This window comes from Camelus ferus, chromosome 21, assembly GCF_009834535.1.
Source record: "Camelus ferus isolate YT-003-E chromosome 21, BCGSAC_Cfer_1.0, whole genome shotgun sequence".
Taxonomy (NCBI): Eukaryota; Metazoa; Chordata; class Mammalia; order Artiodactyla; family Camelidae; genus Camelus; species Camelus ferus.
In genome coordinates this window covers 755,463-783,004 of record NC_045716.1, presented here as the reverse complement: position 1 = coordinate 783,004, position 27,542 = coordinate 755,463, and the positions used below count along the sequence as shown (strand labels likewise).

The 27,542-nt window shown below is 42.0% G+C and overlaps 1 protein-coding gene across 3 annotated transcripts in view; it reads left to right on the top strand.

The window, feature by feature from the left end:
• The window catches only part of C21H1orf21 (chromosome 21 C1orf21 homolog), a 206,712-nt gene that overhangs the window by 106,488 nt on the left and 72,682 nt on the right, over positions 1-27,542 (top strand). For all 3 annotated transcript variants that reach the window (XM_032463542.1, XM_032463544.1, XM_032463543.1), the window contains exon 3: positions 6,135-6,229. In XM_032463542.1, the coding sequence (XP_032319433.1) occupies positions 6,135-6,229 (95 nt within the window). The remainder of the gene's footprint in view (positions 1-6,134; positions 6,230-27,542) is intronic.

The following is a 27,542-nucleotide window of genomic DNA, read 5'->3' as shown; positions in this document are numbered from 1 at the left end:
TGAGAGTCGTGAATGGAACACCAAGTTCAGAATGTTTTCTAACAATGAGTACACTTGGAAGTCTGTTTACTCTGTGCCGTCCCTGCATTTCTTAACCAAGGAAGGCTCCTGACTCTGGAGGCACTGGGGGTCGGGGGTCGGGCAGGAAACAATTAAGTGAGGGAAGGAGGCTGTGGTGGAAAGAGACACCCCAGTGAGGTCGCCGCTTCTGGCACAAGTACTGAAGACGCTCTTGACGTTCGAAGCGGCTGGACTTAGGAAGCCAGTGATTCTCTGTGGTAAAGGGGCTTTTGCTCAGTGTTGAACCAAGCTGCAGCTAACAGTTTACATTACGCACTCTCCTCAGCAGTCCCGGTCATACGATACTATTGTAATTAGTCTTCTGGTTACTTAGTGTATAGAGCATGCACTCACGTAAAGCAGAGACAACGTGCCTGTGGTTCAAGGAACTCTAACTAGTTGCCCTGTTTTGGGAATTCTGCTTAATGTGTCTTCAGCCAACGTGTGAACCCACCTTCTATAGCGCAGCCGTCTTTGAGCTCAAGGATGGCGCAACAGTGTTCCGTATCAGGGTCCAAAAATCTAAGTTCAACTCCATCGGAAGCTTGGAGAAGTTTACAGTTAGTCTAAATCACCTCACAGGTGAAGGAAATAATGCTAAGAGAGTTTTTGGCAAGTTTTAAAAGTGAAAAGTGAGAACTTTAGATAGTTGGAGGCAGAAGAGATACTGGTAGACCAAAGATATTGAAAAAGATTTCATAAAAATAGTGAGACTTGGGCTCCAATAGTCTTTGAGCCAACTGAGAGGCTGGGAAAGAAATCCCAGATGGGAGAATAATATAAATTTTAGCTTAAAGGCCTGAATATAGGTCAGCCAAGAATTCCACATTGAGGACCTCACATTCAAAAGGTCGGCTTGAAGGAGCAGTTTCACACCCATTGCCCTTGTATGCAGAAATGCAAAGAATGGTATTGGGTTTTCCCCCCATAGGAAATCTTTTTTCTTCATTGGATAATCCATCAGGGGGAAAAAAAAAAAAAGATGCCTCAGACAAACAAGACTGAAATAGTGATTAGGGAATGTATTTATTCATGTGTGAACCAAGGTCAACTGTCTGGGTTCTTTTCTCTTTTTTAGAAAAAGATTTTGTTTAAAAACAGGAATCTAGTCCATCCAGACAGCGTCTGATGAGCCCCGGAGAAAGACCAGGGCTTGGACATGGCAGACGTTGAGTGAATGTTTGTTGAATGAGTAAACGAATGGAGGTTTGAACAGCTGGAGAGGTGGAGTTCTGCCAAGCCAGAGCCGCGCTTCCCGAGGCAGCCGACCCAGCGCTCCCTCCTGGGTTTGTGGCACCGTAGAGTCCTGCCTCCTTGTCCTTCCAGAAAAGGGTTTTCCTTCCAAAGTGGCTTTTTAAAAGAGCAGCCTCTACCCTTCTTGCTCTAAAACAGGCATTCTGCCTGTCCTGCGCTGGACCTGTCCACTCTTGTGCCCTCGAGAAAGGCGGAGACGAGGAGCCGGGCCAGTGGCAATAACTGAGTGAGGATGGAAAGGAAGACAGAGGGGCATCGTTTTGTTGTAACCCTGGCTTCCCTCAGATAATGACCACTCCTCTTCCTATCAGCAAAGCCATTTGTTGTTCTTTTAAAATTATGTGCATTTTAATTTAAGTACTATATATGTACATAGTTTAAAAATACTAAGGGCTTGTCACGGATAACTCCCCCTTCTCACTGCCTCTTGTCTTACTTGTTAACCTAGTGGAGTTGCAGTTTTCAGCTGAACTACTTATTGATAGCTACAGTGTGCTCTTCTGGTTTTATACCTTGATGGACTTTGTGCATTAGCGGTAGTGTTCCCTCCGGAACTAGCAAGAGTTTTTCTATTTTCTAAAGCAGCAGCCAGCACTTACTGAGCATTTATGACGGGCGAGGCACTGTTTCAGGTGTTTTTACGTATTCATTCACATGACCCTACATGTGAGATGAGGTGCTGTAAATATTCCCACTTTACAAATGGAGAAACTGAGGCGCAGAGAGGAAGAGTAACGTGCCCAGGGCCGTATGGCTGGGCATTCTAGCTCCAGAGACTCAGCCACCGGGAATACTCAGCTCTTCAAAGGATCTCCCCAAGTAAAGAAAGAAAGAAAGATCCGAGGCAAGGATTTAAAGTTGTACCAGGATTTGGGGGCTTGAATTTAGTTAACTGCGGAGACAGGATGCTCAGCAATGGGAGAAACCCAAGGGGAATGCGTTTCTACTATAAGACAGGATAATTTAATCTTTTAATTGGTTTGCTTATTTTTGTAAGTACTTCTTATGCCTCCCGGCCCAAGCCCTCATGTTTTCCTGGGCATATAATAAAATCAGTCTACCAGGGAATCTTCATGCAAATGCTGGGTGAAAAAGCAATCCAGAGCATTCAGTTAAGATGCCCAGATGTTGGATTATTTTGATATGAGAACCTTAGCACAGAGGTTTTGAAATTGGAAATCCAGTCCTGGAAAAGATGGGATTTATTATCGTACACATGCCATTGATCAGAAGACGACTGAGTGAGGAGGTGACAAAGTAAATGCAGATTTCACCGTTCTGGGGAGCAACCAACTATAAGGTCCCTGCTTACCTTGGAGAGAACCACTTTTGGAACTCTCGCAGTTCTTCCTCCTTCCCCATCTGATGTGTACTTCTATGAAAATTGTTAACATTTATATAATTCTGGCACTTTAAAACTCACTCCAGCGCTCATCTCCAACTAATGGACTCATTTGAAAGTCAGTTCCATTTATTATAAATGTAACCTTGTGGCAGATTGTCTGTCTGCAGAGCGTGGGAGAATGGGAGAGGGACCCGTGAGTTGCTGACCCTGGAGGAATTGGCGGGATCCAGAAAATCGTATGATTCCTTACCATCTAAAGCAAGTCCAACCAATTGACCCCCTCCTAGCTCTAAAAACTTTAATTTCTATGTACGTGTATATGATATAGTTTACGTCAAAAGTGAGGTGCAGAGATTTGGTGGAAAACAGTGTGTCTTCAGCAGCTCGAGCTGCCACAGAAACAGTGCGGCCCCTCTCTGATGGAACCTGGGGGATGGAATGCTGAGAATATCCTCGCGGCATCGCTTGTTCCCCTGATCTATGTTGACTAGCACGGCCTGCAGTTGTTTACAGAGAGAAGAGGGAGCAGGTTTGAAACGGGGCATCAGCCCACTGTTCTTGACGTGCACTTTAATAAGCCACCTGACAAGATCAACAGGAAGCAAAGAAAAACTGGGAGCAGATGTGAGGAAGCGGGAGGAGGACGGTCTGCTTCTCCCTCCTCCTAATCAAGCTGGCACATGGCTCTGCTGCCAGGGTGCTCTGGCTTGTAACAGCGGCTCTGCTAACTGCCTCAGTGTGGGTCTCATGAAAGGAGCCTGCAGTCCCGCATTCTCCCCCCTGTGCCCTAAACAAAAGGGAAAATGGATTTCCATCGTGGTTGTGTCACTGTCATAACCCGAAATGCTCCATTTGTCCGCACGGAGGCCCGTTGGTGAGCGCCGTTTCTGACGGATGCATCGCCATGGAAATGTGTGACACGTTGGTTGACGAGTTGTCTGTTTCCAGATGGGCATCTTCACTCCCGGCACCAGCCTTTGAGAGATCTGACAGACCGTTTCTAAGTATTTGCTTTGTGCAAGTGCTGGTGTATCTGAGGGTCTGGCTGGCTTTGTTGCTATATACCATGAGAGATTCTGTGCCGTGTGTTGTGTAAGTAATAAGGATAGGTCTGGCTTTGCAGGCGTAGCTGTTTGTTTTTCCTTTCTTTTTTATCTGGTCAGAGCATGTTCCACTAAGACAGCGTTGGCTAGCCAGCTGCATTTGCTAATGACCCACTAAAGCCTATCCCCTTTCTAAACTGGTGATGTTATAAAAAGTCCACATGTGCGAAAATGCTGCTTCGAAAGTAATGTAACCAGAAGCTTTTCCATTTCATTGAAGAAAAATATTAGAAAAATATTAATAGCCTGTCTACCACTTTCAAGTCAGCTGCGTTCCCTGGAGGGATAAAAAGAGAATGAAGACTGAATGTCACTGGTCTGCTTAGAGCGTGCCTGCAGGGGGCTGTGGCTTGGGGGGCGGGCGGGGACAGTGGGCAACGCCAGGGCAGCTCCTCTCCAGGAGGGACCTTTGTTGTGCCGCAGGTAAACAGCCATCGCCTTTAGAAGGCTTTTTCATAAGGTTCTGCTTAGGTCCTTACATCCTGTGCTTTCCTCATCTTAATCATGTGAGGGTTTGTGTCCTATGGGCAAACATCATAGCATCCGCCAGAATTGTGTTTTTAAAAAATATGTATGTGTGTAATTTATATTTAGATACAATTAGAGACTCACCGTAAGTAATAAAGATCACAGTTTAGCTCAGTTAAATGTTAGTAATTATCCTAGTGAACCATCATTTATAAATATTCATGTTACAAACTGAAGTTAGTTAACTATTTTTTTCTTTATCTTTATCTCCATGTAATTGTATTGGAGGCATAATTAGTGTCTTTTTTTTTCTTCAATTAACAAGTGCTCTTCCAACTTCTGAGTAAGTAATCTCTAATTAAATGTGCCAATTTTATTTAACTTACTTTCATTTTTTTCTCTTCTGAATACCAAATTGGAATGTCGAATTTTTTTTTTTTGATGTTTTTTATTGAGTTATAATCGGAATGTCGAATTCTTGTATGCTGTAATGGTGGATCAGAATCCATTGATTAACTTGTTGATAAATTTAGGACGTGGTATTCCTAAAGGGCTCATTACTGTGACCTCATACCAGTCTTTCTAATTTCTTTAGAAGGAAGCAGAATCAATCACCACTTTGAACTGTCAGCTGGAAAAAACAATTGGCTTAGCTATGACAATGAAGTCTTTATTCCAGTATATGCAAATGTATTACTTTCCTAAGGAGGAGAATTTTGAGAAACATTGGAACAGCATAATTATTTGGAGAAATATTACTGTAACAAACATCTTTTGGGGCAGTGTGTTAAGAAGTAGTATGAAGAAGCCTGGAACCATGTAGAAAATGGTATTAAAAATAATAAGGGAGGGGATTATGTATGCATACAGCCATGACACCAGATTAACCACAGACAGTAAGAAAATACATCACAGCTTCTTCATGATGGGCTTCTGTCTGTTAGGTAGCCTGTTACAGGCATCACTCCACGCCATATACTAGGCAGTTAACAGCTTGTTGGTTGATAACATGTGCTAATCCCATAATTTCTGTGATTTTTTTCTGACACACTGGACTAAGGATGACTCAGAGTCACACCTACCCCTGACCTTAGTGTGTCCAAGTCATCTCCTATTGACAGGAATCTGGTAAAAATGTCACCACCAAACCACTACGCTGGGGAAGTTTAATTCCCGCGTTTGTCCTGTGACGTATTTTGACACTGGAATTTGCTGTGCTCTCCCTGGCTGTCGCCAAGTCCAGGTCCCAGCCGTAGCCCACTGTGCTCCCCAGCCTTGACTGACAGACCTACCAGTTAGGTCCATGAGCTATTGTGGCTCTGCATGTGTGACTTCACAGAGAGGTTAAATTAAAGCCTGTGTGCATCATATGAAAATAACTGCATATTCTTCTACATTTAATACGGGGATGACCAGTAGGAAAATTTCAGTTTCCAATTGTTTATGTCTGTCTGTTGATCAGTTAAGTGCTTCAGTCTTAAACAGTACTTTGCTTTCCCAAAAGAGAGAAATTAAGGTGTGAATGTCCTGCATGTCATTGCGCCACAGGCAGAAAATCCGCTTAGACCATTATGTGATATGCCCTACCGTGTATAGATTCCAGACCACCTTTAGAGATGGAATATCCGGTTTGCTCTGCCACCGTCTGCTCGCTGCGAGCGGGCCAGGGGGAGCAGCTTTCGTTAGCTGCCTCCGTGATCCTGAGCCTTTCCCAGTGGACAGAGGAGAGCACCTCGTAAAAACAGGCTGGTTAAGCTTCCTCCAGATTGTCTCAGATGAACCACGTGGAAAGGCCACAGGGAAAAAGGCTCTTAACAAATTATGCTGTTGGGGTTTTCTCACTGACACTTCTCCACCGTTGTGAAAAAAAGTTATAAAATGTCTTTTCTTTTTTTGGTACTCAGACGAGTATAGGATCAAACCCGTGGAAGAGGTCAAATACATGAAAAATGGGGCAGAAGAGGAGCAGAAAATAGCAGCCAGGAACCAAGAAAACTTGGTAAGAACTGAATTTCTCGTATAACAATGAATTTTGGTGACAGCGTCGGAATGAAGTCTGCACTGCGTGTTTAAGCCGTAACTTGCACACCGGCACCCAAGCCCTGAACGTGCTGCCGCTGTTTATAGCTTGCCTGGAAGCAACACGGTTACTCCTGTATCCTGTTTGTTTCTGATTCAGCCCTTCTTTAATCTTGATGGAGAATATTTCAGGGGACATAGAGCAAGATTATTAGTGTTTCAAAGTGGTTGAACTGAAAGGAAAAAAGCACGGAGTAGGACTGAGGTTTATGGGGGAAGGACCGTTATTATTGTACCTTTTTCTCTGCCTCTGTTAACTCTTACCCAGATCTGAATGAATGGCTCGGTTTCATTACTCTGAACATGTAGTGCTGTTAAGGAGGTTGCCTTCCGAAGGAAAACAAGGTACTTTAAAGGTAGCTCCACTTCGCACTCAGTGTTAAAGTATCGTGGGTTTTGAGTTCACGTGAGGATCGCAATGATCTGAAACAGACAGTTGGGGACCTCCTTCTCTAACATGAATGAGTGCACGTCTCCACTTTAATAGTCCATCTCTGAAAAAGCATTTAGTAAATTGGCCTTTTTGCTGACTTCTCAAGAGATTACAGATTGTTAAGAATATGCATTCCTTCAGTTATATTGTAGCAAAATGGCTTTTCTGTTTTATTTTGGGATTCATGATGTGCTGTTTTTTCGTGTTGGAGGGAATATATTTTTAAGAAGCTTGCAACCTCATGAAATATTTTCGTTTGCCTTAAACTCCTCTTCCCATCGTGTGCTTTGTTTTTGCTTTTACGATTTCTGCTGCAGCAGAGGGAGTTGGCAGAATGCTAGCCAGGGCTCAGGAAGATGGAAGACTGTCGTTTTCCGTGTTCAGCTAGTGAGCATCATGGGCTTATTCTTTTTCCTCTGTTCTCTTCTGAACATAATAAGATCTGCAGCTCCAACTACTGAAATGCCAGCAACAGAATATTTTAGACCATTTTAAAGGAGCAAAAGTACTGTATCGTAAAATCTTGCCTCATACATGGGATTTGGATTTTAAGGTACCCCTTAAGCCACAGAACCTCATCCTGCCTATGGTATGTGTTAACATCAACGCTTAAATCCAGAACAAGGCAGCTATGACTGAATACTGGTGTTGATATCATCAGGCTTTTTATGTGAATTTTTTTTTTTTTTTACTTTGAATAGATAAATAGAAGGCCTGAGTAGTTGAAACGTCAGTAGTCATTTTTCTACCTTATTTTACTGAAAATCAGAGTTTGTCCTCACTTGATATAATTTCAGTCTGAGTTACAAAGCTCATCTTAATAATAACATTTCCACTGGAGGCTGGAGGGACACTGATGACCAGTCGGCCGATGGCCCTTTTTTGGATGTCCCTGCCCCTGCCCCTCTCAACTTCACATGCTTGTGTCTCTGAAATCCCAAGGAAATCGACAGCTTTTATCTTACAGCTTGTGAGTTTTCTCTCAATGGTGCCCATACTGAGGGCCAGTGCGACTTGTTTCCTTCTCTTCCAGTTTCATAATCTATCAACTTCTCGGTGCTGGCGTATTTTTCAGCCCTGTGGCCGGGAGTGGTGCACATGCTCTCCCATGCAGACCGAATGGAGCTTCAAAAAGGGGGGGGGGGTTTCTGGCCTTTTTTACCTGTGGATTCTCTGTGTCAACCCCACACCCCTTTATTCTAATCAGAGTCCAGGCCACCAAGAGGAGTTTCCAAGGGTATGAGGACTTACATGGGGAGTGGGGACTAAATGGTTGTTTTTGGTTCTGAGACTGCTAGACTGCTTTCCCAAGGTACATGGGTTTTCAGTCATCTGGAAGCATGCTGTCTTTGTCACTGCTGTTTTGAGGGGATGCACAGTCAAGGATTGACCATGCATGTTGTTGGAGGAAACAAATGGCCTCCTAAATTTGAATCTTACATTAGAAGGTGGATGAAATAGACTTAACAATTTATTTTAAAATAATCTGAGTCAAGAGGTTTTTGTGTTTCAAAGAATGATTTTAAGATGTAGGTTGGAGTATTTTTAAAAAGTTTTTATTTGCTCAAACTGTTGAAATTAAGGTGTTGGCAGACATAATCAAGGCACAGGGCCTGATGGTGACCACGTGGGCTCGAGAGGCTGAAATTGCCTGGGTTCAAATCTCCGCTCTGCTACTTACTCCTTATGGGATTGAACTTCACTTCTCCAAACCTCCCGCCCCCCCCACTGGGGGACAAGACAGTGCTTCCTCGTGCTGTTGTGAGGGTCACATGAGACGATTGTTGCAGAACTCTGAGAGCAGTGCCTGGTGCCTGACCAGCACCCAGTTAGGCATTACCATGTAAGATGAAAAGAAGGGAGAATGTCAGAGTCAGTGTTTCTTTTCATTTCACCAACGTTAATTGGTGAGAGATGTTTAAGTGAATACTTCAGGTTAATGCCAGTGTTACATGTGTTTTGAAAACTCTTGCTGTGGAACTATGAAATTACTTAAGTTTTGAGCACTTGTTGTGCACAAGGCTCTTAGCTTGTATTGAGAGACACAGGGTACTTAAAGTCACTGTCCTCAAGGAGTTTACAGTAAAGTCGAGGGAACTGTTCAGGTCAACCAGTGTCTTACTGAGTGCCTCTGTGTACAAGGCTCTGTACCAGATTCTGCAGAAAAATACAAAAATAACAAAACCACTGAGACACCTCAAGGCGCTTGTATTGCAGTAAACAAGGTAAGTACCAAGTGACTATAAGTAAAACAGGATTAGATGCATAAGACAAGCTTGATTCCAAGAAGGCAACACAGAGAGCTGCTGATACCAAAGGCAGCAGATATCTTGTCAGTTGCACCATCAGGACCTACTTCATGAAAGAGTTTGTGTTTACAATGGGCCTCAAAGGACAGACTGAGGGTACCACCCCAGGCGGAAGTAACAGGGGTAGGAAAAGCTAGATATAGTCAATAAAAAGCACATGGGCCTGTTTGATTGCAGAGTGGGAGGGAGGAGGAGAAGGGGTCAGTAGGGTAGCAGTGGGAAGTTAGAATCAAAACATAGGTGGGGTCATACATACATGGAGCCTTAATGTCCAGCTGAGGGGTCTGAAATCAGTTCAGCGGATTGATGGGAGCCTTTGAAGATTTTAATCAAGGGACTGGCAGAATGAGATTATGATTCAGGAAAGTTTGTGTGGCATCAGCAGGTGTACATGGGTTGGTGGGGGGGGAGATCATTTATAATAGTTTTTGCAAGAGACAGTGAACCCAAACCAAGGTAGTGGAGGGGGAGAAGGGAAAGGGTTTAGGCATGGTTGCAGCAGAAGCAACAAGATTTGACAGCTTTTTGTACATATTCATGGAAGACAGAGGAATCAGGAGATCATGGTAATCACAAGACTGTGACCCCCTGGAAACATGACCAGTGGTGGTGAAAATAAATAGTGACCTCAGTGAAATGGTAAAACCACTAGGAAGATTGTGTTTGACGAAAATATAAGGTGTTCATTCACTCATTATTCATTACTTGTTCTTGCCCACCCCTACGAGATCAGGTGTGGTCCACAAGAGAGAAAGTGAAGCCATCGCTCCCAGGACAGTGTAGTAAGCGCATTGACAGAACACCTGCATCACCAGGGCCTTAGGCTCTGTGCTTTAGAGGACACAGAGGCGCATCAGACCAGTCTCACCCTAGGGAGCTCACTTCCTGGCAGCAGATAGAAGGCATGCAACCTAAATGACCACAACTCAAGGTACACTGCAAATGCAGAGGCTGGTTTTGAGCAAGCAAAGCTTTAGGAATTTACAGAACATTCATGCACAGGAGTCTAGCAAAGTCCACATGCGTGAGTGTGTGGAGCACAGGAGCATTGCCTGGGACGTGCTGGGAGTTCAGTATATTTTTGTTTGCTTGAATGGATGAGTGAATGTATGAGTAAGAGTAGCTGGACCTCTAGGTTGGTTTGTACCTAGTAGTTGCTCAATTATATTTCGATCTCTAGTCACTTGGGCCCTTGGACCACAGGTTCTATGGATAGAGGAGATCACGCTGGTTTTCTGTGGCTGGTGATGACTTATTTATATGTCAACAATTTATGTGCTCTGAGCACAAAGATGTGCATTCATCCAATTTTCATCACTGTTGGACACCCATATATTTCACTTAGTTTCTCAGACTTTAACTCCTTCTTCAGAAAGGCGGTATAAAGTAGCAGCGTTGGCTTTGGAGATGACAGGTAAATATATACCGATGTGGATCCTAGCTTATTTCTAGCTTTATCATTTTGGTCAAATACATGAATCTTCTGAACTTCAAGTTCCTCCTCTAGAATCTAGGATAATAAAATTATTGAAGTATTAGGAGAAAACATAGGAGAATATGTTTAGAGTCTTAGCAAAGGGAGGCTTTCTTATGACATAGCAAAAGCTCTGAAGACAGAAAAATAGTTTATTGCAGTAGATCAAAATTAAGGACTTCTGTAAAACAGAATAACTGCAAAAGAATAGTTAATAGGCAACAGCCTGAGAGAAAAATATTTATGACATGAAAGACAAAGGATTAGTCTCTGGGATTTGTAAAGAACACTTGTAAATAATTAAGAAAAAGATAATCCATTAGAAAAATAGGTAGTTGAAATGAACAGATGGTTCACAGTGGAGGATACCGGGCAATAAACATATAAAAAGATGTTCCGCATCACTGGTACAATGGCTGTTCTTTTACCCAACTTGCCGCCTTAAAAGACTCCCACAGGTCCTCTCTGAGCGGTGCTGGCTGCAGCCGGGGCTGTGCTCCCCAGGGGCTGGCGGACCGCTCTCTAGAACACCTCTGCGATTTTGCTCTCTCAGTTAGATGCATGTTTTCCAAGAGCCCGTATGATGTTTTCCAAACCTGTTTATACTGGTTGAATGTCATTGTAATTATGTAATTTTAGTTAAGTAATATGTAAACCAATGAAACACAAGTGTGGAAAGAGAGCTGTTATAGTGAAAATTAGATTAAATGCTTTGGAAAGTCTTGATGAAGGCACATTACTGAAACCTTGAGGTTAAATTCAATTAAATTCTGCACTCAGATTATTTCACAAGGTCTTTACATCCTCACTTCACGTAAGCAGCCAAACCAGGGAGTCTCAGATGTGCATTATAAGGGTGTGGTTAATGCAGAAAGTGTATGTGGAACCCTAGTCAGTGATTCATTAATTGAGAAGCTTTGTCCTTGTGTTCAAAGATTGGAGGGGAAATACACATCTATGTATTTTAAAATAAAGTAATATACTTTATTTATATATATATATATACACACACACACACACACATATTTTATGTTGCCCTATTTTAACTCGCTTTATCATTTAATTACCTGTCCAGATGGTGTTGCTCAATGCAACTTTTATTGTAATCAGGGAAATGCATATTAAAACATGATTCTTTAGGTTGGCAAAAATTTGAAAATAGATAATATCAGATTTTGGCATGGTCGTAGGAAACGGTGTACACACAGACTAGTGGGAAACCTCTCGGAGGACAATTTAGCAGTATCTATTAAAATCTAAACAGGCACACCCATGCTCTAAGGCTTCCCTATCTTGGTATCCACCCAACCAGCTGCCTGTGTGCGTGAGGAAACTTGCACAAGACTCACTACAGCATCGTCTCTTTCAGTGGAAAATTTAAAATAACCTTCATGCTTGCCAATAGAAAGATGGTCCAGCTGTAGTACACTAGACAGCAGTTAAAAGGAATGAGTTAGAATTTATGAATCGTCACAGAGAAATGCAAATTGTAGGTTGGGTGTGTATCGTATGATACCATTTAAGTTTTTTTTAATAAAACGAAACAGCAACACACTACATTTTCTGTGTGTAGGGACCCATAGAAAAACCTGGAGAGATGTGTCTCAGACTAGCAGCACTGGACACCTGAGTTAATGAGGGGTGTAAGCATGCCACGGCTGGGTTTCCTCCTCTGCAAAATAGGGACAATAATTGAACCCACTTTAGCCGGAAGTTGTGAAAATTAAATAAGACATTCCTGTAAACTCTTAGCACAGTTTCTGGCATAGAAAATGCCATTGTTGGGCTGTTGTCAATAGTGGAGTTGGGTTGGGTGGGAAGGATGAGAAAGAATTGGGTGTGGTGATGAAAGGGGATTTTTATCCTTAAACTCAATATTTTTAATTTTTAAAGAAAATACAAGTGTATTATTTGTGTGATTTAAACATGATTTTTAAAGAAGTGGAAAATAGTAACAAAACTCTGGCTTTTACTTCTTGGTTACTTGGGGATCTGGAATGAAGGAGGGTTATGTCTTTTTTTCATTACCTTTAATGTCCTCAGTTTTACACCATTCTCAGGTATCTGATTAACAGAAGGCAACCTCAAGGAAGCTCAAGGATCACACAGCTTCATTTTATTTAGGTTAATAGTTTTACATGTAAATAATTTAAAGGCAAATTGCTCCAGACATGGCAGTATTCAGTCTGCTTCCCTCTCCAAAGTATCTTGACAAATAAAAGACATTCCAGATTTAGTTCTGAAATGCTCCCTCCTCCTGCTAGATGCTAAAACATGATCACATTCTCCTTGATTGACATTTGCCATTCTTAAGCCATCCTCCCTTAGGAATTAATTGATCATTTGATGTTGGGTTTCTTTTGGATTTATTTTGGGGTTTGGTGTGTATTTCCTCGACTTACATGTATTACAATGGTTTTTGAGTCGTTGTTTCTGGAAATCTTTGTATAAATGAGAAGATTCTCTTCTATCGGATGACACAAATCATGGTTGGGTGAGCTTTTGATTTCAGTCTTATCCAGAGAGTTGAAGACTGAGTTGAAACATGCTTATCTAAGTCACCAGTCTTTGAATACAATCAAATGACAAAATGAAACACAGAGCGTTCTAAAGGGGTTAAATGGAACAGGAGAATGGAATCAAGGTTAGGTGTGGCTACACCCTCTTCCTGCCTGTGGGCTTTGTGAGAGCTTCCATATGTATCTCCAGGGCATTACATTTCCAACAAACATCAGGATATCCAGTTGCAAAAAAATTGAAGGTTTAGAGATAGGAGGTGTGTTCGATAAGAGGAAATGCTCCAGAAACCTCCCAGCGTTCTGTTTGGGGCAGTGGCATTCAGCTGGTGAAAACTGGGGCATGGCCCTGACCTGCCAGATGGGCTGTGGGTGAAGCAGTGCCTGGAGAGGGCCAGTGTTCTCCAGAGCGCTGCAGTGACTGACAGCCTGGAACAAACCAGAGAGTCGTCCGCAGCCGAGCTCGGTGCCTGCAGGTCAGGAGGGGAGCTAAGTGCTCGGGACCACAGTCACCATGCCACTCTCATCTCTAGAGAATGCCCGTGAGGACTGAAAGGTGTGGGAATGAACGTTGTAAACTTTGACTCAACATCGTTCACTGTAAGAAGATACATTAACTCCCATCTAGATGGTCTCATAATTAGGCAGCCTCTAAGAGTCAGTTTAAACTCTTCTTTTTAACAACTGTTTGCTTATCCTATGACTCTACAGAGCAGCCAACATAATAGCAAAACTGACTTTTCTGTAGAAAGGTTATTCTTGGTGCCCTTAGGAATGACTTTATCTCTGAGCGCTCATCTCAAATGGAAGGTCAAATCATTATTTTCAGAGACTAAATAAGGCAAAAGACCATGATTTCAGAATGTCCCAATTTCCCAAGTCATTTAACCATTCCTAGCACTCTTGAGAATAAGGGGAAATAAACCAACAAGAGTAAGCTGATGTTACAGACAAAGGGTCAAGCCATATACAGCACCTCTTTTCGCCTCCCCTCCCTCCTCCAAGGTGCAGGTTGGATTTGAGCCCAGGCTGGGGCTGAAATGGGTTGTGGGGGGCAGGGCGGCGGGGGGGTAGGATTTGGACTTGAAGGAGTTACTTCCTAGTTTGTGGAAGTTCTGGAAGATTGAGGGTTCCCAAGCCAAAGTGCAGTTGGGGAGTCGTCCTGAGAGTATCAGATTAGACAGGAGAACCTCTTCCTAGAGCAGTTCGTAAACATCACTTTAGCACAAGACTGTTCCCCCACATTCTCTGCTTCTAACTCAGTGGTTTCATTCCCGTTTCCTGTTCTCTCATGTGTGTGACGTTGACATCAGCCTCAGGTTCTTCCAGGTAATTAGAGGAACAGCTTCGGGACCCCGGACCCCATCTACCTGAACCTTTTAGTTTCTGAAGGGAGTAGCTCACATGAGCTTTCATTTGGGTGTCACCATTCTCTTGTATTTTGTTTGTTGAGGCATAAAAGGCATAGGAGGGCAGAATGCTATCTCTTCATCAATCTTGAAAGACATCTGTTGTCCAACTAGCATTTCTGTGTTACTTGAGCCAGGCACATTCAGGTCCTGGCACTGTGGGAGTTTAGAGCAGAGCAGGGGTAGAGTCTGATTCACTAAGAATGAGGGATTTGTCAGATCAACCTTCTAAGTTTCAAGTGTTGAGCAGAAACTAAGTTCCTGATTCAGGAACAGAATGTTATGAGAATGAAAGAATGCCCACAAAGTGCTTTGTAAACATAAAGTCCAATACAAATTATAGTGATTGTTGCCACTAGTTCAAAGGACACCTGGATTCATTTCTGAGGTTAGTTGCTATTTCATGGTGGAAACAAAGTTAAGGAACAGCATTCTTCTGGTTCCAAGTTAAGAGTTAATACCTATTCCCCTTGAAGAAAGGCTTACACTATCATAGCACACTTCTTTCTCCCAGGAAGAAAGGGCAATATTAAAGTGTACGCCGATTCCCCCCGATATCCAAAAGCAGTGTTCCGATAAAACCTTCTGTAGACTGAAATGGTGTCAAGAAGAGAAGCAGTCACTTTAGGACACACCTTGTTTATGGAAGCACAAAATAAACCGAGATAAAGCACAGGCGCAGTTCAGAGCTACAGCGGCTTGATGCTTGATGCTGGGGTGCTGAGCGTAGTTCCCGGGGAAGGCGCCGCTCCCACCGCACGGGCAGCCCACGAATGACTCTCCGTTTCCCAGCATTGTCACAAAACGTGATTGCTTTGAAGTACGCCTTCCTTGGATGCAAGGTGCTGGCTAAAAGTTGTCGAACCTAGTTCCTCCTAACCCTCTCCTGCCCAGAAGAGCATAGCTTCTGGTTTGTCCTCTGAAACCTTCCCAGTGTAGCCAACACGAACAATACCTTAGGTTTCAATTTAGGGGCCTCTTCTCCAAGAGCCAGGCCGTAGTAATTCAAGTGGAAAAGGGAAAAAAGTCCTCTTCAAACCTTGATTCTGTTTGGTCTGCCCAGTCATTTTGGATATTGGATTTATTTGTGCCGCTGTTTTAGCACGGGCATTTTTTTTACCCAGTGGATTTGGAGGGAGATGAGTGACAAGGGAGAAGGCCACGGAGGGCCCACCACCCATTAGAGTGCCTAGAACAATACAGCACAGTGGTGCCTTTTCTGCAAGTTGTTCATGGAAGTCTCTTATCTCCCATGTGATGCTAAAAATAAAACCGAAGCATGTAAGTTGCACTCATCAGTTGGCCAACTCAGTAGCCAGTAGTAGGGGTAGCTTTACCCGACATTAATAATTTATGCCCAGAAGGTAAGAGTATCGAAAGAAACCATAATGTCTCCAAGAGTCCGGGCTTTGCAAAGTGTCTCTTCTCCTGGACTCTTTGGTGCAGTAAATAATACCCAGTATTAACAGAGACACAGGACCCACCAGCCTCATGGGTTGTTTCTGAAAGATTCTTGGTAATTCTGACAAAGGATTCTATTCCTATCATTCAGAGAAGCTGGAAATAAACAACCAGGCATAAAAAATTCATACTTCTTCTTTGGAAGGAAGAGGATGTACGGTCTGGCTTGTCACATCATAATAGATACACGAAGGTGCCACTGTAACTGCCTGCTTCGTGTTCACAGTAGATCTAGTTTATTTACTCCGGATGACAATAGATGCCAGCTGTCCTCCTACTTTGAAAATTAAAACCATTGGTAATGACAAATGTATTTTCCTGAACTTAATGAGCTGGCTTCATTTTTCTGTTATTTTGTTGTTGTTCATGTCAGAGTGTGAGGTTATACTGCAGATTTCCATTTACTGACAAACTTCTGCTCGTAACTAGATCATTTGAGGGCTTGCTTAATTGGAGGCAAACCTTTTTCTAAAAATATACTTTATGGGTTAGTACAGTTGAGGGCACTTAGACCCTCAGCTTAGACCCTCAGCGCCTCCAAGACAGGAATCCGGTGACTGGAACTGGAAAATGAGGTCACGGTTGGCTTCAAAGCAAGGCAGAAGAGGTCCTTGGTAGCAGGGGAGCGCAGGGATCCTGACGGGACTCCGGGTGTCTGGCCAGGGTTCCGTTATTCTCCTGCGTCGGAGACACACAGTGGCTGAAGGCAGTGTCAGGGAGCACCAGCTGTGGGGCGGGAACAGACCATCTCATTGTAGGGAAGTGCTCCCCGCGACCTGCGGTGCCTCCGCGCGCGCTGGGGGAGCGCGCGTCAGAGCCCCCTGCTGGCCGGGGGCTGCGGGGCTCGTGGAACGGAAACAACACGGAGCCAGCCGTTGGCTTTGCTTTACTCCTGTTAATTATCCTAAATTAACTTTTCCCTGATTATAAATGTGCTGCTTGCTCGAATGACTTCAGAACATTCTGGGGAAAATGCAAAAATGAATACAAAAATAAACAGTCATAAATCCCATCACAACTGTTTGTTTTTATGCCCAAGCAGTTAGAAATACAAGCTTTTTCTGGACAAAAATGGACCTGAACTTCTTATAAAGCTGTACATTGTCTTACCATATGTCCAGCAATCATGCTTCTAGATTTGAAAGAGTGTGACCCCACAAAACCCTTCACATGGATGCTGATACTGGCTTTGTTCATAATCACCGAAAGTTGGAAGCAATCAAGGTGTCCTGCAGTGGGTGAATGAACAAACTGTGGTACATCCACACGATGGGATATGAGTCAGTGAGAAAGAGAAATGAGCTACCAAGCCATGGAAGCACACGAGTGAGTCTTAAGTGCACATTTCTCAGGGAAAGAATATAGTCAAAACAGTACGTTACATATGATACGATTCTACGTATATGACTTTCTCAAAAAGCCAAAACCATAGAGATGGTAAACAGGTTTGTGGTTTCCATGGGTCTGTGGGAGGAAGAGGGCTGAGTAGGTGAAACAGAAATTTTTAGAGTGGTGAAACTATTCTGTATGATATTATAGTGGTAGATACATGATACTATGCATTTGTCAAAAGTCACAGAACTTTATAATAAAGAGTGAACTTTAATGTTTGCAAATTAAAAAAAAAACATTGAGATCAGGGGATCGCAGGATAGAATGTAGGCTGACAAAAGGATCTAAGAGTATTACAAATATATGAAATAACCTCGCTGAAGACGATGGGGGAAGAAATGTGCTGACCTAAGTAACTTTGGAAATGAATGGAGATTGTAGGACTGAAAGTAAGAAGAAACTTTACAGAAGCACTATGCACTTGTTTTGCAACGGAGCTAAGATTTCACAATTCTGAAAACACTGTAATTAATGAATTAGTGGCTCCTGGATGGTGGAGCCAGGTTCCTTACTGTCGGAGTAAGAGGCTACAGACACACATGGGGAGGTGGCTAGAAGCATCCTGCAGCAGTAGACTAGAGCTGGGGACATTAGTGTGAATTAATGCTTAGTCAAATGTAGATACAGATGGGTACATGCAGAAATATTGATGGATGTGTGTATCCATATTTGTAAACATACACACACACATATGGGCAAGTATATATTTGTATACATATATGTGTATACATGTGTTGATAACCTGTGTTTATATGTGCAGGTGTAGATGTGTGTGTAATCACACGCGCACACACACACACACACAAAGTTTCTTGCTCTCTCAGCTAAGAGGACCTAAAAGCCATGACACCCCAGTAGCAACAAGCATCCCCGACACCCAGATCTTATTTTTAGCACCATTCTCCAAAAAAAAGGAGCCAGGGATTTTTTGGACAAATGGCTGATTATAGGGCTGGGAAATACATAACAATCCTGGAGCATTTTGTAGTGCCCAAATTAGGAAGCATTAGGTTGTGCTATAAATGTGGAATAGTACACAATGCATTTACTTTATACAGATTATAAAAATAAATATCCATGAGTCCACACTGATATAAATAAGTGATTGAATAATTATTTAGTGACTTCCTTAGAGAGAGTACATTATGGAGATAAGGGGAGAAACTTGACAGACACTACCTGAGCACTGCCAAAATTAACACGGACAGCGTTAAGTTTATGTTGATTGCGTGTCCCTTGCTATGACGTGATGAGAATGGCTCAGACCTCTGTGGTCTTCCTCCCCAAAACCCGTAACCTCAGTATAGTCATGAGAAAAACATGAGATGAACCCCGATTGAGGGACATTCTATGAAATACCTGGCCAGTACTCCTCAAAACCGTCAAGGGCATCATAACCAAAGAAAATCTGAGAAACTGTCCCAGCCAAGAGGAGCCTAAGGCGACGTGACAACTACATGTAGTGTAGTGTCCTGAATGTGATCCTGGAACAGGAGGAGGACACCGAGTCAAAACTAGGGAAGTGTGAATATCGTAACAGAGCTCGATCATTCATTGTGACAAGTGTACCGTCCTAGTGTAAGAGGTTAATTACAGAGGAGACCGGATGCAGGGTTTATGGGAACTCCTTACTATTCTCACAACTTGTCTTTAAGTATAAAACCCCTGTAAATTATAAAATTTATTTAAGTATTAAAAAATGGACCTGCCCTATACACATTGTGAGTATACCATTTGAATATACCATAATTTAACTGATACTTTAATGAGCATTTTTTTATAATACTTTGTATCTCCAGTCATTCATTCTCTTACGATAAGTCCCTAGGGGTAAGCTTACTGAGACAAAAGATTTTTTTTAATACGTATGCCAAATTACTGTATCTTTCACCAATTCATCTTCCTACTACCAAAATATGAGAGTGTCCATTTCTCTTGACCCTTTACCACGTGGGGAGCTTTACAATGTTTAGTTGTTACTACTCTGTACCTTTTTGTTTCAACTTGCATTTCTTTGGTTACTAATGAGTTTGCACTTTTAAAAATGTGTTTATAACTCAGCATGTAAGGTCCACAAGGATGAGACCCTGTCTCTTTCATTCAGGACCTTATACTAATACTAATAATACTAATAAATAGTTAATGAATAAATTATAATTCTTCTGTTTCATTTTTGCTGGAATCATGTTTTCCTTTCATTGAGGGAGTGGGGAAGAAAGGCAGGACAAAAGAATTTGGTAATTCTATTACACGTGAATATAAAACTATCAAACTGGATATCTTTTTTTTGAGTTATAGTCAGTTTACAATGTTGTGTCAATTTCTGGTGTAGAGCACAATTTTTCAGTCATACATGAATATACATATATTCATTTTCACATTCTTTTCCACCATGAGCTATCACAAGATCTTGTATATATTTCCCTGTGCTATACAGTATAAACTTGTTAAAACTCAGTATCTTAATGAGGAATTCCTAAGTAATGGCCTCCTTGGATGTTATTCAGAAAAGTTGGCCCATCCTTTATTATGCTGTATTTGATTTTGACCCAAGATACTGGCCCACAAGACCATTGCATAAGGTGGAAAGAAGTGTGACATTTGGAGGAATCATGACGTTAGCTGCAATTAATCCCAGATTAAAATATTCTTCTAGAGTCACTCACCCACCCATCCATCTGTACATCCTTCCATTCAGTTTTGAAATATTCAACAGTTATTCCAACAGCATTGCATTAAACATACAAAGATGGCTGGGCAGTATCACCTTCACTGGCTGCTGGAAGATCTGGGTCCTTCTATAGGTTTCAAACTCCTGATGAAGAGCATCCTTACTGTTGTGGACCAGGAGCTTCAGAACTTGACGTGGTTCCTACTTTATCCTCAGGACAGCTCATATAGTCTTGTATATGATGAAATAATTAAGATGAAACTCTTTGAACTGGATATTATTGGTTTTACTTCCTTTGTTGTAGAAAATATTCTTAGAAGTTATTTCTTAAGGTATCTAACAGTTTGGGGAGTGCACTGAGATTACCTACTAATAATAACAATATTTCCTTAGTTGGAACAGTGGTGAATCTTTTTTACTCCTTGGTTAAAGACTTCTGCATCTAAGTTCTGCATTCTGTAATATAGTGATGTTTTGTTTTAAGGCAAAAATAAATGTATCTGCAGGGATGAATGGGAAAAAATAGCTTTTATTTTAAACTTAACATTAGCTATTAAAACCCCTTTTGTTTTATTTTTATATAAATTTTGGCTATTATGATAATTATTTTCATACTGTTGGTTTCCATGGAAAATTAACTTCCAGTTGTAACATCTTCATTTGTCATCAAATTATCATAAAATTTTTACAGTGTATTCTTCTTACCATATGCAGTTTGATTGGATCATAAGCTTCCAGTTTTCTCTATTTGTTTTAATTTTAGCCCTTTGTTCCATGACATCTTTCTTGTCCATCATTTGGTTTTGTGGGTTGTTTTTTTTTTAAAAACCAAGAAACATATCAGCATTAAGAAAGATTGGCCCAGAGTTCTGATTGAGTAAGCAGAAGCCATATCAGTGTTGCGACATACACAGGAATCTTGTGATCAGATCATGAAATGCAACTAAAGAATCCACAAGAGATGTTAGCTTGTGTTAACTGACAAAAAATGTCTGGAGGGTGGGGTGTCTCTGGGTAGCAGGGTTATGGAAGATTCTTCTCCTTTTTTAAAATTTCTCTCTGCATTTAAAGTGCTTTCGTCCTTAATGAACTTTTGTCACTTTTACAACTCAGGGAAAAGGAAGTTATACAAGAAGCATTTAAAACCCAAGGATTTACAGCAGAGCAGCAGCATTCATGCTGCCTCAAATGTTAGTTGCTTTTCTCCTTGAAATGCACACCTCTGTGAGAGGAGGGAGGACAGTTCACCCAGCTGCATCTCGGCTGAGGGCCAGCACGACCTTCATTCTGCTCTGGGTGGTGTGGTGAAGGAATAAATGCAGCCCTGTAAACTTCTCAGGGCTTTATTAACTTGGGAGGTAAATACGTTCACCACGGGGACAAATTGCTTCGTCTTTTTAAGAGTTCTTTAAAAGATACAATGAAAGTACCGTGGTGGAACTATCCCCATTATTTAGCAAAGCGGCAATTATTTTTAAATTTTCTTATTAGTGTTAATGACAGAAAACTCGAGTGACCCAAATTGCCCAGGGAATGGAGCAATGCTGATCAAGTGCCAAAATTCCTTTATTCTTACCCTGATATTGAGAGGGTTTTTAAAAATTGAAGTAGAGTTGGTTACAATGTGTCAGTTCCTAGTGTGCAGCACAATATTTCAGTCATATGCACACATATATTCATTTTCATACTTTTTCATTAAGGGTCACTACAAGATAGTGCATATAGTTCTCTGTGCTATATAGAAGAAATTTGGTTTTTATCTTTTTATATACATATAGTAGTTAATATTTGCAAATCTCAAACTCCCACCCTCTTTCCCCCTGGTAACCATAAGATTGTTTACTGTGTCTGCATCTGTTTCTGTTTTATAGGTGAGTTCATTAGTGTCTTCTTTTCTTTTTTTAGATTCCACATATGAGTGCTATCATATGGTATTTTTCTTTCTCTTTCTAGCTTACTTCATTTAGAATGACGATCTCCAGGTCCATCCATGTTGCTGCAAATGGCATTATTTTATTCTTTTTTTTTTTTTTACAGCCGAGTAGTATTCCATTGTATAAATATACCACAGCTTCTTTATCCAGTCATCTGCTGATGGACATTTAGGTTGTTTCCATGTTTTGGCTATACTACAGAGCTACAGCAATCAAAACAGCATGGGGTGGGCACAAAAAACAGACATATGGATCAATGGAACAGAATAGAGAGCCCAGAAATAAACCCACAGACTTACAGTCAATTAATTTTCGACAAAGGAGGCAAGAATATACAATGGAGTAAAGACAGCCTCTTCAGCAAGTGATGTTGGGAAAACTGGACAGCTGCCTGTAAATCAATGAAATTAGAACACTCCCTCACACCACACACAAAAATAAACTCAAAATGGCTCAAAGACTTAAATATAAGATAAGAACTATAAACCTCCTAGAGGAAAACATAGGCAAAACATTCTCTGACATAAATCTTAGCAATGTTCTCCTAGGACAGTCTACCGAGATGATAGAAATAAAAGCAAAAATAAACAAATGGGACCTAACTAAACTTACAAGCTTTGCACAGCAAACCATAAACCAAACAAAATGACAACCTACAGAATGGGAGAAAATATTTGCAGATGATGCAGCTGACGAATGTTAAATTTCCAGGATATAGAAACAGCTCATACAACTTAATAACAAAAAACAAACAACTCAGTCCAAAAATAGGCAAAAGACCTAAACAAGCGATTCTCCAATGAAGACATACAAATGGCCAATAGGCACATGCAAAAATGCTGAATATCACTAATTATCAGAGAAATGCAAATCAAAATTACAGTGAGGTATGACCTCCCATCAGTAAGAATCACCACTGTTCAGAAGTCCACAAACAATAAATGCTGGAGAGGGTGTGGAGAAAAGAGAACCCTCCTACATTACTGAGAGGTTTTTGAAGTATATTTTATCTGCCCTCTCTTTGTTAGTAAGTATAGGATTTTGAGTATTAGTAAAGTGATGATTCACTCTCTTGCCTAGCCTTCAGGTCATTGTTAAAAACACCAAAAACTGAACAATAGATCCGAAAGTTGAGGATTTTTGGCTAAATCTGTGCTAGCCTTCTGACATCCCCTAGAAAAGAGGTTTGTTTTTTTTTTTTATCTTAGCATTATTTTCTCATATACTTAACCTACAGATATTTTTGGAGCATCCTTCTGTTGCCGACATTTGATTTATTTATTTATTTATTTTTTTACTTTAGGATCGTTAGTGCTGAATTCTCTCTTATCAGCTCAGGTGGGGTTTGGCAGTTGAGACATACATAAATCAGGTTACTGGCATTCTGAAGCTGTTGAGGAACTAAATCATGTTTGGCTCCTGCTTTAAAAAAATGCAAATTGTTTGACAGCCTTATGGTAAACTAATTCCAAATATATCTCATCAATTTGCTGGGAACCCACCCTGTTTGAATGGGTTCTATTTATATAGGTACATTTTCACAGTCTCTCCATTCTTTAGAGGAATAACCCTCCACAGGAGAATAGCCACCAGGTCAGGGATGTATGGTATTTTAGTATACCCCCCAACCCCCGCAAATCTACTCCCAGTGCTTAAAATAGGTACTTCACCAAAGAAGAAAACCAACACCGCTGTTCTGATTATCTATTATTGTTGCGTAACAAGCCACTGCCAAATGCAGTGCCATAAAATAACAAGTCATTATCTCATGGTTCCGTGGACGGCCAAGTTTAGCGAGGCAGCTCCTGCTCAGGGCCCCTCACGCACTTGCGTTTAGTTGTCAGCTGGAGTTGCAGTCATCCTCGGGCTCAGCTGGGCTAGATGTTCAAGGTGTTCCCGTCACACGGCTGGTGGCTGACGTTGGCTGTGAGCTCAGCTGGGGCTGTGGACAGATGCCTACACATGACTTTTCCACATGGCTTGGGCCTCTCCCAGCGTGGTGGTCTGAGGGTGGTCACCCTTCTCACCTGACAGCTGGCTTTCTAGAACTGGCACTGTTTCCAGTTCTGCTTGTCAGAGCAGTCACAGAGCCTGCCCGGATTCGAGAGGTAGGAAAATGGACTGTGCCTTGTGATGGGGGAGCGGCGAGGTCCCACCGCAGAGGGGCACCGGGAGTGGGAGGCGTTGTGGCAGCCATCGTTGGGAACTACGGTTGACTACGACCACCGACCAGTTCAAGTGTCGGGGCGAGTAGGGACCACTTGATGTGAAAAGCATTGTGGGAAATCCCACTGACTTCAGAAACCTGAATTGTGTCCTTGGATCTGTTGTCTATTTGAACAGAAAGGCTGACAGAGAAAACACATCTATCTCATGCTTGTGTCCTGAGCAAAACACCTTTGTAAGTACCAGATACCCGGAAGGCTACATGTATCTACTTACGTTGCCCCTGAGTCTTCTCAGTGAGGATGACATCTGAAACAAGCTTAAGAAAAGCAGTCTTTGGCATCAAACCCAGCCAAGCTCCTTTCCAGCTGGGCGATCCTACTCAAACTGCACGAGCTTTGGTCTCTCATCTATAAAGTAGGAATAATGATTTCTGCTTTCCCAGGTGGATTTGAGGAATTAGGTGGTTTTTGTAGAACACCTATTGCAGTATATTGCAGCACATAGTAAGTGCTTAATGAAATGCTTTCCTCTCATCTCATTTTCCAGATTTCCCTGTTTCGTGTGCCCTCCAAACCAGCTGCCAGCGGGTCCCCGCCACTTCAGTGCATATTAACTTAGGTTTTCCCTGTTTTATTGAACATCACCTGTAGAATTTTTTAATGGAGTTTTCTAATTAATTTTAATTTTCGGTCTTTGAACTTTCAAATATAGTATCATAATCAATATTAATAACTTTTTACTTTCTTGGAGAAAGTTTCCCAATACGGTGATTGAAGTTGCATTATTGTCTTTGAAGTGGAGGATCGCCGTCTTAACCCTAGCGTCTAGCTTTCAAGTTTAAATTAGCTGATGTTACTGGAATTTAAGAAAAAACAAAGTGAATGTATAAAACAAGTGAAAATGGGTGTTTAACTAGAATTTGTCATCACTCATAATGAGGAAGAACTGTCTATCTCTAGACAGCTCTCTTGTCTCGAGAGCCTGCTAATGAGCTAAATGTTTGGTGTACCTCAGTAACCCAAAGTAGCCTGTTTAGTTAGAATTAGCTTTGAACACACAGTGTCCCACATCTTACCTTCCTTTTTGAAGGCATCTTCTTCAGCGGAGCGCTTTCTAATAATAGTTCCTCAGCTCTGAACTGATCTCAGGATAAGGATCAGTCTTCTTATTTTGTGTGTTTTTAAGAAGGTTTCAGTGGGAAACACATTTACTTTCTCAAACGGTTCTATTCTGTTTTTAGAGAAAAAATAAATCTGTGGGTTAGAGTTCACAGTGATTTCCCAATCATGGAAGAGAATACAGAAACATTTAACATAGACAGACAGTAGTTTACCCTTTTTAGTTGTTCATTTAATTTTTACACGAAATTCTAGTAATACCATGAAACTGAAGGTTGTTTTTTGTTTGTTTGTTTGTTTTGTAAGTCTGGCACTGGCCCAGTAGAGCGTGCGACAAGTTGAAATATCTTGTGAAGAATGTAAGGAAGGAAAATGTCTCAACCCCATTCATTCAATCACTCACTCAACAAATATTCCTTAATCAGTAACGTGCCAGTTACTGGTCCTTGGTTTTGGAGATTGTGAGAAGTACCCACAGTTCTGTCCTCAAGGAGCTTACTGCTGAGGAGGGAAGGGCAGCCAGTGGGCAGGCAGTCTCCACGGAGCAGGCTCACAGGCCTATGAGTGAACACGTGGTGCTAGGCGCACATAACCCAGACCTAACTGCATCCGGGAAGTCTTCTTGGTGGAGGTGTCCCCTCTACGTTCTCACTGAGCTAAACTACCTTCAGCGTCCACTCTCTGCGATAAAGGGTCTGGAGCAACGTGGACTCTTGATGCTCCGTCCTTTGGACACGATTACGGTGTTACCAGTGAGTCTTAGGGGCGTCCTCCCCCCTGGAAGTGTGCGTTAATTCAGCAAGTAGTTGGTGGGTCCCTATCACGTTCTGGGAATTATACTGAGAGCCAGGAATACAACGTATGCCAAACTGTATGAACGCGCTCTTCGTTGCCTCTTTGATACTCACAATTTGTAAGAAACAGGCTGATAAAGAAGCAAGGACACAATATGGCACATGGGACTTATAAGCACAAATGACTAACGAAAAGAGCAGCAGATGAGGGAACATTTAATTACACCTCTGGAGGTACGAGAAGGTGGCGCCTTGGGGGATGAGGACGAGTTTTGAAGAAGACCAGGTGGGGAACAGTAGGAGCAGAGGCCAGGGGCTTAAAACGTTACGGTGTCCCCTCGGGGCTCTCCCAGGTCTGGCGTGAGGCCGCTGTGGAGAGGTTCAGATTCTGAAGGACCATGTACACCAGCCGAGCAAAACAGGACAACCTGTCACGTGGTGACAGAGCACCTGACTCTGAACTCCGACAGACCCGTGTGCAGATCTCGGCGCTCTCACTCGAGGGACACTGAGGACACGTGTATGGTACCTGCCTAAGGGACTGTTGTAAGGGCTATGGAAGATCATGCGAGGAACGCACGGAGCACACTGTGTGCCACTTCAGCAGAACTCAGTAAATGCGACAGTCGCTGTTAACTGCTAGATTTGACCCCCTGGACGTAGGAAAGCAACTGGAAGTTACTGTTCCTTGCTGTCGTCACCGTAGGTTACTGAAGCGCTTACTGCTTCATCTTAGCAAGTTGTTCTGATGATTAAACACGGTAACATTTGTAAAGTGCCTAGGACAGTGCTATGTACATATTTATCGCATAATTCTATCTGCTAAGGGACAGAAATCTGGCTTTTCTCGTTTTATGGATGAGAAAGCTAATTTCAGAGCAGTTACGCTTCTTGCCTGAGGCGGCACAGCTGGTAAGCGTGGAACCCGTGTCTCACTTCCTGTTGTAGCCACTGCGTCCTGACATTCGACTTGAAAAGATACAAAGTCCAGCCGTCACAATGCACTTTTTTATTTCTGTGAATTCTTGTTGGATGCTCTCTTCCTTGGCTCAGGTGCAAGTAAGAGTTTTTACAGAGTGGGAGGCAAAACCAGTGTGCAAGTTTGCATTCCAGTTTTGTCCTAGCATCATGTCATTTTCCATCTTCCTTTATAGTCATCGTGTTAAATTTCAATGGATGTGTAAAAGTACTTCAAATTGATTTTCCTTAGCTTTTACCCTGCCGTGGGATGTTTCCTGGTTTTCATTATTGCATAGTACCTAATGCTACTGTCAGCACATCCCCAAAGCAACCGTTTTCTTCTGCTGACTTATTTCCCTACGTAAGTTTCCAGCAGGATTTTTTTTCCCTTTATAAGTTTCCGGCAGTGGGATCATTGGTTGACGGTTATGAAGAGTTTTATTGTTTTGGACATACGTAGCCTCCCACCAGCAGTGTCGGGAGGCTGCCGGTTCCAACACCGAGATACAGGGGCAGAATTGATAGCCTTTCCAGCAATAAGTGGTTTTTTAAAAACACTCTTGCTAATTTAATGAAGAATAAAAATGATACCC